The sequence below is a fragment of the Eptatretus burgeri genome, chromosome 3 (assembly GCF_056783735.1).
Source record: "Eptatretus burgeri isolate ZD-2024b chromosome 3, Ebu_testis_v1, whole genome shotgun sequence".
In the NCBI taxonomy this organism is placed as follows: Eukaryota; Metazoa; Chordata; class Myxini; order Myxiniformes; family Myxinidae; genus Eptatretus; species Eptatretus burgeri.
Window position 1 is genome coordinate 40,489,298 of NC_140963.1, and position 15,168 is coordinate 40,504,465.

At 51.7% G+C, this 15,168-nt stretch overlaps 1 protein-coding gene across 5 annotated transcripts in view; it reads left to right on the top strand.

Annotated features, from left to right (window-relative positions):
• The first annotated feature begins 9,108 nt into the window (after positions 1–9,108).
• Positions 9,109–15,168, top strand: part of LOC147029750 (voltage-gated potassium channel KCNC1-like) — a 66,106-nt gene continuing 60,046 nt past the window's right edge. For 3 of the 5 annotated variants that reach the window (XM_085873049.1, XM_085873048.1, XM_085873050.1), the window contains exon 1: positions 9,109–10,313. In XM_085873049.1, the coding sequence (XP_085729175.1) occupies positions 9,699–10,313 (615 nt within the window). In that variant the 5' untranslated portion in view covers positions 9,109–9,698. The remainder of the gene's footprint in view (positions 10,314–15,168) is intronic. The other 2 variants (XM_085873051.1, XM_085873047.1) reach the window with 2 other exon arrangements.

Here is a 15,168-nt window from a genome sequence, read left to right on the forward strand (position 1 = left end):
CAACCCCTGCGTTCCCTTCCCGGAGGGGAATAAGGGAGAGCTAACGTCCTGTGTCGAGGCCCAACTCAAGCCTCAGAATGGCCTCCCCAGAGTTCGGCGATCTAACCCAAAGTGGGTCCAGCGGCCCACAACGACAGCGAGGGGATGGATGGTGCGGAGGGGTACATCTCCTAATCTACCCTAACCATTTAACTGTTAAACTACCCCGGGGCTTTCAACAAGCGCCTCTCGCTTAAACTATTGGTTCTAACAACCCAGATTCCCGTCGCCTGTGTTGGTGTCCTTACAATTTCGGGCCTCGCCCCCCAATTTTCTCTCCGTGCCCTCACACGGTCTCCTGGCTGGGACACGTGGCTCCCTCCGGCAGGCACGACCCTCTGCCGATTCTCCCGCTATGGCACCCCCGGGCACTACACTGCCTCCGAGCCTACCAGCTCCCTAACACCGGGGAGTGCCCCCCATGGCACCTCCCCTGAAACGCACACGTGGCAGGCCGGCCTCCCGGGCCCCTTTCCGAGGGTCACCCGTGCCCACAACACTGCCCACGCGGCTAATGGCGCCCCGGGCCCCCGCACCAAGCAGGCGCACCCGTGCCCACTACTCTATCCCGGCCCCCCATGGGCCCATGGCCTACCGCGGCCGACTAGCCTGGTGCCCGGGGTACCCACTCAGCGATACTCACCTTTCGCAGCCACGCTCCCAAGCCCGTCAACAGGGCTCCTGCACCCCTCCAAATGGGTCTCGAGCCTACTTTCCCACCAACAGCAAAACGACCTCCATTTTTCAATTTGACTAACCCAGCTAACTCACTCTACACTGACCCCGGGGTCCCTTGGGCGGGAGTCACTCCTCCCCCCAATCACTCATCGCACCATGCATTCCCCATTCGCTCCATACACACAGACCCACTGGCCTCACTCACTCAACATGTCCTCGCCTCACAACTCTCAACACACACACCGCTGAACTCTGCCATCCTTCTAACTGCATCCCCTAACTAACTCGTGCTCCCACGTCGTCCCTTAAACTACAGCACGTTCCTTTTAACACTACGTAGCTAAGCTACGTCCCCACTACACATTCAAAGTCTGTCTCTGTCTCCAAATAAATCATTTTATTTCCCATTTTCCCATCCTAAATCTGGCTACAATCCCTCTAACTAATCCATTCCACGGACTCCATGAGGACTTACCCCTGCCCCATGAAGTCGGTCTAACTAAGCTAACCCTTCCCCCTAACTAGTTTCCATCCTGTGCCCCTGGTAAGGGGGTCTTTCACCCCTTGCCCAGGAATCCTTTGCACCCGAAAGTGAGGCTTGCTTTTTTTTTTTTTTTTTCCATGCGCAGCACCTGCGCGGCAACTCGCGCTCTTTGCACCTTGCAACTGCCCGTGACGTCATGCAGCTGCACGTGTTCCTCGTCCCTCCTTGGACGGGACCATCCGGCAGAGATACCCCTCCTGCCGGATTCCAACCCCACGTGCAGCCATGACGTCACCGTGCGCATATAAAAAAAACACAAGCCACACGTCTCGAGGGGTTCCCCACGCGAACACATGTGCTTTGCCCGTTGGAGCTGAACACACACGATCGCGTGGAGAACCCGTCCGGTCCAAATCCATTTACCTGCCTAAACTTTGTCCGTCCGCGGGATCGGCAAATCCACCGCGTGCGTTTCCGGACCGGGACTTCACTCTCGCAAGCGAGCACGTGGCGGTCTCGTGCGTTGCACAGCACGAACCGCGTGCTCACTGCTGGGTGAACCCGGCACGGTCCTCGAAACAACTACAGCCGCTACTCGGCTTTCTCTCCTCTGTCGCCGTCGTCGTCTCCATTCCACCCACGCACACCTGCGTGTTACGACGCACACAGTCCACTCCATCACATTCACACCGGGAGACGCGGCTGCGTGCTCCCGCATGCCAACCGACATCTCCCTCTCATACCGCTCTCTCACACACACGGTCTCCCTGGCACACAGCGACCTTGCACACGGCCGTTCACTCACGCGTGCCTCACTACTCACACAAACCATACTACTCACACGTGGTGCTCCATTCACTCGCGCGGGGGCACTCACCCGCGGTGCCTCACCCACACACGCGAGGGCACTCAACCGCTGTGCCTCATCCACACACCGTGCCTCATCCACACACGGTTCCTCACCCACACACGCGGGGGCACTAACCCGCGGTGCCTCATCCACACTGGGCGTTTCACTCACACACACGGCCTCTTCCACACACGGTGCCTCATCCACACACGGCGTGCTGGGAAGCACGCACTCTGGCACCATCGCCACCACACCACTCACACACGGGGTCGCTTCCACACACGGGGACGCACTCACACCTTGCACCACACACACAGGGACAACCACACTGGGGATTTGTGTCCCCACAAGGGTCTCCGGGGCCTCTATACCCCCCAAGCTCTCCGTGCACCCGTCCACAGCACCCGTCCCCTCAACCTCGCAAAGCACGACCGAACTCACCTGGTCGTGACTCGCCTTAAGGGGGCATACTCCCTCCCCTCGTTCCTGGAGGAGGCCATCCAGGTGCTCGCACCGGGTCCCTGCACGCTCCGCGAGCTCACCCCCCAATTTTCTCTCCGCTACCTCTGTGTGTGTGTGTGCGTCACTTACCCCGTCTTCCTCGTGTAGTCTTCCCTCTATCGTTCCCATCTCCCGTGTCTCTGCCAACTCTTCACCCTTTACCTCCCTTGTCTCAACTATTATTTGTTGTCGTCACCTCGTGTCTCGTCTCACACGTTTTGGTCTCCCCATTTAATTTTTCCCTTTCGGTCATCGTCACGACCCTCGCCCAACACGTTCCACGAATTATTTTTTCACCCGCCTCCACCGCGGGCCTGTCAGCCGTTGCACCCCCACCCAGCTCGTTTGCTCCCACACGAGGAGTCGCCATTTTTATCTCCCCGATCACGGCCTTCATGCCCGCCTGCAGGCTTCGGCCCATGTTCTGCGTCTCACCCCGCAGCTTTTTCATTTCCTCCTTCATTTGGTGTGTATTCGCATCCATCGTCGTTTTCACTTCATTCATTTCGTTTTTCATTTCATTTGTGTTTGCATCCATTTTTTCGATCATTTTCGCATTCATCTTTTCGTTCATTGCCGCCAGCATGGCGCATAGCTGGGCCATGTTGGATGCACTCAGCTGAGCCGTTTCGGCAAGGGTTGGGGAAGGGTTTTGGTGGAGAGGGGGGGGGGAGGTGTCATACACCGCGGCCGCTGCCGCACCCACCTCGGGCCCTGGGTTCAGTTGGGCGAGTCCGTGTTCCTGCACAATCAACATTTCCTGCTCGGGGATTCCATCCTGGACCATGGATTCTACACATTCTACATCCATTTCTAATACCCCCGGCTCCCGCTCGCCTTGAGACGCCATCTTGCTTCTCGTGAAGGGTTAATTTGCTCGCTCGTAATTTGGAGGGAATCGGGGTCGCTTCTCTCACCCCTGGACCGATTCCCGTAAATTTAGCCGGAGACAGGAGAGCCCGTTTTCCTGTTCTCCGATACCAGTGCCGCGAGGAGGGCGATGAATTTGTATCCCACTCCTGACACCAGTGTTGCGGTCTTCGCGCCCGCCGGCGTGCGACGGCCACGTAACTCGAATCGCGGCACGTCGCCCACCGGACGGACAATCCAGTCGTGACCCTCTCGGACTAACGCCGGGAACCAGTCACGGGTGGACCTTTCGGTCTCACCGCGATCGAGCCAATCAGCCCCCGCGTGGGATAGGGTTGCTCGCCAAATTCGAACTACCTAAGTACCCACGCGGAGGGTAGACCGGGCGATCGCACCTCGCCGCAGGTCGACTTCGGACACGGGCCACTTAAGCGACCCGTTCCGTACTATCAGAATAACCGAGCGGTGTTATCGTCGACCTCGACGGTTCGATTAATTATCGGGCGTACTCAGCCCACTACCAACCCTTTACGTGAAGCAAGATGGGGATTCAATGGGGGAAAAGACGAAGCGAAGCGGGAGACAGTTCAACAATAAAGCACATTTATTCGCGACGAACGGAAAGCACACAAATACAATTCCACCAAATGCACACAAAAAAAGAAAACACAATTCCATTTACACAAAAAGCAAACATAAAAGTGAAAACACAGTGCAGAGCTAATACCGACTACCGAGCACACGGCAACACTTATACAATTCTACTTCACAGACGGCGCCGACAACACATACCCAAAACCAAGGAAAAGAAATACCCTCAAGAATGAGGTAGGCCTGGGGCCGAGACCTGGTCGGGCCTACCCGTCTGGTGATGAGACGCGGAGCGGCGATGGCCCCGCAACCCGCGGGCCTCGTGGACAGTGCCTGGCAGGGGGTGGGAACGGGGCCCCCTTGGTCGCACTATCTCAGCGCGGGGGAAACAGGAGGGGGTTGCTGATGCTCGGGGTATAGAGGATCTTTATTATGTGCGACGAGCGTCTCCACCTCGGCCAGGTCGCGCTGCCGGCCTCCCTCGGGCGCGCAGCTCCTTGCACGACGCGAGCACCCTTCGTCCGACTCGCCGCCTCTCCACAGCTCGTCCCCTCCGTTCCGACTCCAACGCACACGACGAGCAGCTCCACCGCCCGCGAAGTCTTGACTCTCTGTTCCGACTCCTTCGCCTCGTTCCGACTCCTTCGCCTCCGTTCTGCTGACTCTTTCGCTCCGACTTTTACTACTCTTTTGCCTGACGAACACCGTCCTTCTATCTCCCCATAACTTCGCCTTTCTCCCCCTCCCTTTGACCTTTCAACTCGCTCCCCACTGGCCCGAGCAAAAGTGGGCGTGAAGGCTTTGTGTTCCACAAATTTGCATATATCGATCGCCCTGGGGGCGGGGCCAATTCGCCCCTCGCTCACCGATTGGACGGCAAAAAGTGGGCGTGTGTCGTTTTGGATCCGTTTTTGAAGCAGAAAATCCGTGATTTTGTACACGCTGTTCAACGTGCGCCCTACACGAGTCCAGCATCGGTGCCCATGAGTGACGCGAGATGACGGTGATGCGATGGTGGCGAGTTGCGACGGTAAAGGTCGTGGCGGTTGTGGTGAAGCGGCGTTGTGGTTGGTGGTTGTTGTTGTGGTTGTGATGGTGGCGATTGGTCCAAAATAAAGATAGTAAAAGAAAAACGGCTATCCTGAAGAGTCGCAGCACGTATAAATGACATGTATTCCCACTAGACAACGGGTTTGGGCCTAACTACACATGTACTTACCGAGATACCTCACCTAAGGGACCTGAATGGTGGTTTGCGAATCTGGTAACCACAACAATATATATATACACAGTCATGCGCCGCATTATGACGTTTCGGTCAACGATGGACCGCATATACGACAGTGGTCCCATAAGATGATAATAGAGCTGAAAAATTCCCATCGCCTTGTGATGTCGCCGTCGTTGCGCTGCCAGTCATATAAAAGTACAGTCTTACACACAATTATGTGCAGTACATAATACTTGATAATGATAATAAACAACTCCAGTGTGACGCCGTTATAACGCGATCGTTGAGGTCCATAAAATATCATCGCGAAAAATCGGGGTCGCACTAAATCGGGATTCAAGAAAATCACCGTTCAAACTGACCAATGTTGACCTAACATCCTAAAACACCCCGATTTTCACCCTATTTGACCCGTTTTTTGCTCGTTAACCTTCAAGCAAGGAAATCACTTTTGAATTAAAGAATTCCACAAAGAAATCGTTGTTGTTACAGTATAAATTAAAACACAAATTAATTTTTAGAAGAGCTTTTTCCGAAAATATATCACACAACTGACAGGTGCTCGTTTCCTCATTTGTAAATTATATCATCAATGCAATGATTATTTATAAAATCCAAACGCTATTTATTCACCTTTCTATAATCGATGCGAGAGGAGATTGTAAGCAGCCGCTAACAACACACATGGCCATCATGAACAGCACAAAGGTAAAACGAACGCGTCTTCCTTCTATCTTGGATGTGGGACAGTGGGACAAGATGTGGAGGTGGAAGACATTGATATTGATGATCCTGACCCTCTGTAGGTCTCGGTGAATGTGTGTGATTGTGTCTTAGTTTTTAACAAAAAAGTTTAAAAAGTAAAAATATCTTTGTACAGCTGCACAATGTGTTTGTGTTTAAAGGTTAGGGTTATTACAAAAGAGTCAAAAAGTTTAAAAATTAAAAAAAAGTTACAGTAAGCTAAAGTTCATTTATTATTGAAGAAAATTAAATATATTTTTTATAAATATAGTGTTGCCTAAGTGTACAGTGTTCATAAAATCAACAGTTGTGTACAGTAATGTCCTCGGCCTTCACATTCACTCACTGACTCACCCAGAGCAACTTCCAGTCCTGCAAGTTCAATTTATGGTAAGTGCCCAATAGAGGTGTAACATTTTTTATCTTTTATTCCGTATTTTTACTGTACCTTTTCGATGTTTAGATACACAAATACTTATCATTGTGTTACAGTTGCCTACAGTATTCAGTACAGTAACATGCTGTTCAGGTTTGCAGCCTAGGGGCAATAGGCTATACCATATAGCCTAGGTGTGTAGTAGGCTATGCCATCTAGGTTTGTGTAAGTACACTCTGACTCATGTTCGCACAATGACGACATCGCTTAACGAAGCATTTCTCAGAACGTATCCCTTTCGTTAAGTGGTGCATGACTGTATGTATGTATGTATGTATGTATGTATGTATGTATATGTATATATATATATATATATATATATATATATATATATATATATATACCAAGCTTGCACACTAAAAACTCGGCTCGCCATCACACAATCCCCATGAAATTGCTGTGGCACTTAGCAGACATGCCGACAATGTTTGGGAAGTCTTGGCGTTCCATAGTACCACTTGCATTTTGCACAATGCGTATTTTTGTCATTCTCCTTGTACGGTCTGTCGTCTGCTACCAGCTATGTTGTACTGCTATCCCGTGCATGTGCACAGGTATCGCTAATATATATATATATATATATATATATATATATATATATATATATATATATATATATATATATATATATATATATATATATATACATATACATATGTTGTTCTTCTTTCAGCGGATCATCCGTTAGGGGTCGCCACAGCCGATCATCCGTTATGATCCGCATACTAATTTGGCATAGGTTTTATGCCGGATGCCCTTCCTGAAGCAACCCTGGTCACCTCTTATGACACAGGGATAAGGATTGGGTTTCACTATTAATCCGGGCTGCCCTACACCCTCTCATAGCGTGGCCCAGTGCAGAGCTCCCGTCCTCATGCGATCCTCTAACCGAAGCCTCCGAGTAGCCGGATTACAGGCACACGCCACTACGCCCGGTATATATATATATATATATATATATATATATATATATATATATATATATATATATATATATATATATATATATATATTTTAGATATGGAAAGATAGATTTTTAGATGTGTGTATTTATCACGCTCTTCTGGCGAAACAGTGGCATAGAAAGGCTCCGCCTATTGGGCGAAACATTTGCATTGGCCCCACCTATTAGGCATGAGCTTCGTGGAGCTCCAGTCCGCTACTTCCCAGTCGGATTGTCATGCAGTCAATACCAGGAAGATATAATTTAATTCTCAATTTTTATACCAGATCACCTCAGAGAGGGAAATGTATTTGAAGAAGATTAATTAAGTTCTCTGACCTGAACAGACGATACCGTCACCACTTACGATGACGTCATGACTGCAGCCCCAGAAGAGCCTGCGGCAATGCAAAGATGCCAAGATGAAATGCTCTCACGAAGCAGATGAAATAGAAAAACAAAGCTACCGACTAGTTTTGCCCTTTATGGGGCTCGTTGTCCACACATCGCTTTTCCATCCACTTCGTGACTTTGAAGCTTTGCAGCTATATGCAGGTTAATGATGCTCCTTAGCCTGGGTTTGAATCTCCACACATCTTTCAACTGTCATTGTGATGTTTGGCAGGCAGAGCGATTCATCGACGTTTTCTCCATCCATCGGATGGTCGTCAAGACGAAGGACACGTCCGCTGGTATTGGCAGGTGGACGGTAAAGATTCCAAGGTGTGCATTGCAAAGCGCAGGCGATTATCACTGGCACCCTGAATAAATTAGTTACAAATTCATTTCACCTTCAGTTGAACGTCAGGCCCTTCAGCCGTTTCGTGAAAGGGTTGGGGTAAAAGCATTCCCCAGTGAACACCACAATAGGAGTCGTAGTAGTAGTAGTAGTAGTAGTAGTAGTAGTAGTAGTAGTAGTAGTATGAAGGGGCTCATTTTATAATTGAGAGAACGCAAACGAACACTTCACTCCGTCACCCAATACGGTATTCGCTTGATTCCCCCTGAGGAAAACTATGACTCCCAAAGAGGGATCGCTCTCGTTGCGCATGTTCGCGCGTCGCGGTGCGTCCCAATCTGTATTCCACGTGCGAGCACGCGCGCGCCCGGGTACCACGTGGGGCCGGCGCGCGCAGCCTCATTGTTCGGACGAAGCATGGGATTTCAATGTGAACAGAACAACGAATCTGGGCGGTCTGAGGCTGCGCAACCACCATAACATGAAACCACACACGGTCGAGCGAATGTGGACCTTAAAAAAAAAAAAATATATATATATATATATATATATACATATATATATATATATATATATATATATATATATATATATATATATATACATATATACAAATCCAATCGAGTGTCGAATGTCGTGAACGAATGTCGAAGGATTGCGAAGGGTGTCACAAGAAAAGGTGCATAATAAATAACATCCCTGATGACAAGGAATAGATAATAACAGGGTAATGACGGCGGTTGTTGCTGCTTGCTGTCGGGTCACTTTTTCCCGGCCCAAGGACGCAGGCAATGAGCGACGAATTATCGCCGCCGCCATTTATTCGTCTCTTAAAGGAGACCTCGCACCGATCGCAGGGTGTTCTTCCTGAAGCGTGCAAGCTGCGCCGTGTACGGATGTTCGTAACGGTCGCTGCACCTGTCGGGAGCTTCGTGGCGCTGATGATGCTGAACCGCGCTTTTAGACCGGAGGGGTTTCGGAAAGCAACGCAGCCCCTCCCCCTGCCCCGTCCCTTCCAATCCCCTCCTCTACCCTCGTCCATCGCGTCTTCTACAGGGCCGTTCTCTTTCTCTCGAACACGGTCCACCATAGCTCAGGTTTCCCTTTTGATAAGATTGGAAAGCGGGGTCTGGGAGGAGGAGAGTGAGTACATGGGGGTTTAGAGAGAGAGAGAGGGGGAGGGTCAGGAGGAAGTGGGTCGGTGCGAAGAGACAGAGACGGAGGCCGGTGGACCGCTGCAGAGGAGCGAGCAGGGTGCGGAGAGAGGAGGAGGGGGAGAGGGAAAAGCGGTCGCTGGGAAAATGCCTCTTTGCACTAACTGTCGGCGGGATACAAGCAAGCGCACGTAGCTCGCTCGCTCGGAAAGACAACACCGGAGGGGTGACGGTGCGACGAAGGGGCGACAGGTGCGCCTCGGAGGAAGAAACCGGCTCGGTGGTAATTGCGCACGCGACGGGGTCCACCGATCGTGCTCTCCACGAAGCATAACTAAAGGTCAACACTACCGTGCGCTCCCGTCCACGGGCCGTGCGCACCGCAAGGCTGCGGAGGGCGATGCGGAACGAGCGGCCGAGCAGCACTGAGCGGGGCGCATGATCCGAGCAGCGTGCGAGGCGCCCTTCCTGCCGGGCGCGGGGCCCGCCTCGCCCCGGCCCGATGGCAGCATGGGCAAGGCGGACTGCGCGGACAGGGTGGTCATCAACGTCGGGGGTTTCCGGCACGAGACGTACAGGAGCACGCTGTGCACTCTGCCCGGCACGCGGCTCTCCTGGCTCGTCGAGCCCGAAGCGTTCTCCAACTTCGACTACGATGCCCGCAGCAACGAGTTCTTCTTCGACCGGCACCCGGCCGTGTTCGCGCACGTGCTCAACTACTACCGCACGGGGAAGCTGCACTGCCCGTCCGAGGTGTGCGGCCCCTTGTTTGAGGAGGAGCTCATATTCTGGGGCATCGACGAGACGGACGTGGAACCCTGCTGCTGGATGAATTACCGACAGCACCGGGAAGCCGAGGAGGCGCTGGTGAGCTTCGGGAACCCAGACATCAACGGCAACGACGAGGGCAACAAGGACGGAGAGGTATCGAGACGCTTCGGTATGCAAGAGGACTCAGGCTCTGAGCGGGCCCCCACTCCCACCTGTTGTCGCCGCTGGCAGAACCGCTTGTGGGCCCTGTTCGAAGACCCTTATTCGTCGCGTGGAGCTCGGGTGAGTCGTCCGCTCGAATCTCGGTTTACCGAATTAAATACCTCCACATGTCACCTGGGAGCCTGGAATCTCCTCTGGAGGGACGATATTTGTTCACCAAACACTGCACGTGCATGCGTACATAATATGTAGACAAACACTGATATGACGGTTTAAACGAGGCATCATTGACATGATGAACTGATCAATGCCAGATGCGTTATTTAATTAATTACATCCTTCGAGGTAACCCCTTGTGGACTATTCCAAACGATATCAATTTCCCATCGGTTGGTCTTCAACATGCATATTTTATTTTAACGATTTAAGCAAACCCAACATCCAGCGTTTGGTTGCTGCTTGCAGCATCACTTGAAGCACTGCTGTGCTGCTGATGCAGTACCCCCCTGTAGGTCAGGGAATGGATTTGGAATTTGTTCAGGGTGCCAGCGATATCTCGCCGACTCTTCGTGAAGGACGCCGTGGGATCTTTAGTGTCTATTAAAGATCGAGACGCCTAATGTTGATGGTCTTAATGGTCCACGTCCCCTTGCTGCAAACCGCCGGTTTCATCTGCGTTTCGGACAGGGTCCTGGCACCCAACGACCTGCTAATGATGGGGTGTTTACCAACCATGCAGGTCAACAGGTAAGTTGGAGCAACGGCAAGTTGTTGTGTGTTCGGGTTCACCAACCCTGGTTTTCCTCATGACTAATGAGCACAAAATATCAACAACGTGGACCACCACGGTGCTCAATACACTTACTTCTCATGAGATCTGATGAAGATCTGCTTTGAGCAAATGTCACGCAAAATCATCGAGTTTGTACTTCTCTGTAAGAACATCACTGCAGATTTATCACATGATTGATGTAACTGCAGGTGTAAATACATGGTCGTCCTCTCTTTACGACCAGACGTCATTTGGAGTTGCTGCGTCAATCAACTCGACCATCCATCCTTGCCTGCTCGTCTGATCGACTGACACTTGCTTAATGATTTTCCTGTAGGTTACGCAAACTCCTCCGCTTTCCCTGCCTTTTCTCCCACCTATGTTGAACCACTTCACCTGCCTCTGCCACAGTCTTTCCTGGAGGACTCAAAGGTGGCCGCAAACCAAGCCTTCAATTCTTCTCTGACCACATCACTGCCAATTGAATTAGGTCGATCCAGGAAACAAACGCTCAACAGCGTGTGTGTGTGTGTGTGTGTGTGTGTGTGTGTGTGTGTGTGTGTGTGTGTGTGTGTGTGTGTGTGTGTGTGTGTGTGTGTGTGTGTGTGTGTGTGTGTGTGTGTGTGTGTGTGTGTGTGTGTGATTTTATATGTACAGTATACGCAGAAGTTGGGTAACCCAATCCAGATCAAGTTATTTATACTTTAATAAAGCATCAAGATTGAAGTTTAAAGCTGAAACAAAAATTAACCTGGGAGTGCAGCACAGGAATGTTTGGCCGGATGACCTCGTTGAAAGTTTTTTTATTTGTGACGCTGACCTTCGTATGTGAAAATAATGTGATATAGCAAATTTCAGGGCTATTAGACCAGGGGTATGGAATTGGATTAAAAAAAAAATCAAAAAATCTAAGGGCCCCGTCTGTCGGTGTCTCGTCTGCCGGCATTAGTTGGTGGACGTTAAAGAAAGATCCCACGGTGTCCTTCGCGAAGAGTAGGCGAACCATCACCGACACCCTGAACAAATTACAAATTCCTGACATCACTATTGCTGGGAAAGCAATGGCAAACCACCCAGTATAACCCTTACCAAGAAACTGCTTCAGTAGCACCGACACTTTGGACCGAGTATGGTCTATCAAAATCAAATATATTGTTGTGGTTGACCAAATTCGCAAACCACCATTCAGGTCCCTCAGGTGAGATATCTCTGTAAGTATATGTGTAGTTAGGCCCAAACCCGTTGTTTCGAGGGAATAAATGTCATTCAGTCGGGCTGCGACTCTTCAGGATAGCCGTTTTTCTTCTACTATCTTTATTTTGGACCAGCCGCCATTACTACAACCACCAACCACAACGCCGCTTCACAACAACAACCACCAACCACAACGCCGCTTCACAACAACCACCAACCACAACGCCGCTTCACAACAACAGCCACGACCTTTACCGTCACAACTCGCCACCATCGCATCACCGTCATTCCTACGCCACTTGTGGGCGCCGATGCTGGACTCGTGCAGGGCGCGCACCGAGCAGCGTGTTCAAAAACATCACAGACTTTCCGAGAAAAACGGATCAAAAACGACTCACGCCCACTTCTGTTCCGTCCTATCGGAGAGCGTGGGGCGATTTGGCCCCACCTCCAGGGCGTTGGAGTGAGGTCGCTATATGCAAATTCATGGATCAAAAAGCATTCACGCCCACTTTTCCTCGGTCCAATGGGGAGCCAGTTAGAGGTGAAGGGTTGGAGGTAAAGGGTCAAAGGTGGGGGAGCGAGGCCACGGGGGATATAAACGGCCGCGCTCGCCAGGCAGTTCAGTTGGCAGTTGTGAGTTCGGAGGGGAAGAAGTCAAGAGTGAAGAGTTGGGACGAGCCAAGAGAGGAGACGGAGAGGGCGATTAGACGGAGCTGTGGAGAGGTGGCGGCGGCGAAGGCGGACGAGGGGGTGCTCGCGTCGGTGCCGGGAGCTGCTGAGGGAGAGGCCAGCAACGCGACCGAGGTCAAGGAGGAGACGCTCGTCGCGGGACCCAAGACAGGGTGATATCCTCCTTTCCCCCGAGCATCAACAACCCCCTCCTGTTTCCCCCCACGCTGAGATAGTGCGACAAGGGGGCCCCTTTCCCACCCCCTACCAGACACTGTCCGCGAGGCCCGCGGAGTTGAGGCGCCACCGCCGCTCTGTGTCTCATCATCAGACGGTAGGCCCGACACGGTCTCGGCCCCAGGCCCGCCTTATCCTGGAGGGTGGTTCTTTTCTTTTGCTTTGGGTATACGTGTTGTCGGCGCCGTCTGTGAAGTAAAATTGTATAAGTGTTGCCGTGTGCTCGGTAGTCGGATAGCTCTGCATTGTGTTTCTCTTTTATATTTGCTTTTTGTGTAATATTGTGTTTCTTCTCCTTTTACATGTGCTTTTGGTGTAATTGTATATGTGTGCTTCCCGTTCATCACGAAATAAATGTGAGTTATGTTGAACTGTTTTCCCGCTTCGCTTCGTCTTTTCTTTCATTGAATCTCCATCTTGCTTCACGTAAAGGGTTGGTCGTGGGCTAAAACGCCCGATAATTAATCGAACCGTCGAGGCCGACGAATAACACCGCTCGGTTATCCCGATAGTACGGAAACGGGTCGCTTAAAGTGGCCCGTGTCTGAAGTCGACCTGCGGCGAGGTGCGATCGCCCGGTCTACCCTCCGTGTGGGTACTTAGGTAGGTCGAATTTGGCGAGCAACCCTATCCCACGCGGGGGCCGATTGGCACGATCGTGGTGAGACCGAAAGGTCCACCCGTGACTAGTTCCCGGCGTTAGTCCGAGAGGGTCACGACTGGATTGTCCGTCCGGTGGGCGACGTGCCGCGATTCGAGTTACGTGGCCGTTCGCACGCCGGCGGGCCGAATCCGCAACAACATATATATATATATATATATATATATATATATATATATATATATATATATATATACATATATACATATATATATATATATATATATATATATATATAGTCGCGAATTCGCGTGCGGACGGCCGCGTCACTCGAATCGCAGCACGTCGCCCACCGGACGGACAATTCTGTCGTGACCCTCTCGGAACAACGCCGGGAGCTAGTCACGGGTGGGGGTTTAACCCCACCACGACCGTGCCAATTGCCCACCCGTGCAGGATAGGGTTGCTCGCCAAATTCGATCTACCTAAGTACCTGCGCAGATGGTCGACCGGGCGATCGTACCACGCCACAGGCCGACTCCAGACACGAACCGCTTTAGCGGTCCATTCCGTGCTACAGTGATAACCGAGCAGTGTTATCGTCGGCCTTGACGGTTCCGATTAATTACTGGGATGTTGCACCTACTACGAACGCCTTTCCGTGATGCAAGATGGAGGGTCAATAGAGAAAAGACAAAGCGAAACGGGCACAGTTCAACAAGCAAGCATTTTATTCACACGCACACACAGACAAGCACGTAAGGCACGTATTTACAGCAATACACAATCAAAATGCACATAAAGCAATTAAAACAAAAGAAACGATGCAGAGCTACAACCGAATATGCGTACACACGGCAACACTTAAACAGTTCTACTTTACGAGACACGGCGCCACAAGATCCATACAAAAACCCCAAAGAAAAGAAAGAAAGAAGTTGCGACTTCCCTTTGGCTGGTGAGTCCCTCTCCCGCGACCGTCAGCGTGGTCGCGCCCGGCCCCGACCTCTCTCACGGCCGGCGAACCCTCTCCGGCACTCCCCGTCTGGACGCACAGGTCCACCTCGCAACGGGCGCCGCCGCGTCTCCCGTCCGTGCCTTCGTGACAGGGCCGCTCGACAAGGCGCGGGCACAGGACTTCTTCCTGAAGACCAACGCTCCACAAAAACCAACCGAACCCCCAGCCAAGACGAAGAGGAAGAAAAAGCGCTCTTTGCGCCCGCCCGTGTCCGTCTTTTATCGCCCGGGGCTCCGCCCTTCGCCCCGCCCCGTTCTCGGCTCCACCTTCCTTCGAGAGGATTCCCCAAAAAGGGCGTTTCCTCACGCTTTCCCTCCACCCCGCTCCGTCCGAGGGCTGAGGGAGTCAGTTTTTGGCTCGGAGCCAGAGAATTATTCCCCCAAAAAGAGGCCCCACCTTTACATGACCTCTGACCTGCATCGCTCTTCCTCCACTCCAAAGCGCGGGGAAGTCAGTCGGGAAAAACAGGCGGGAAAAGCCC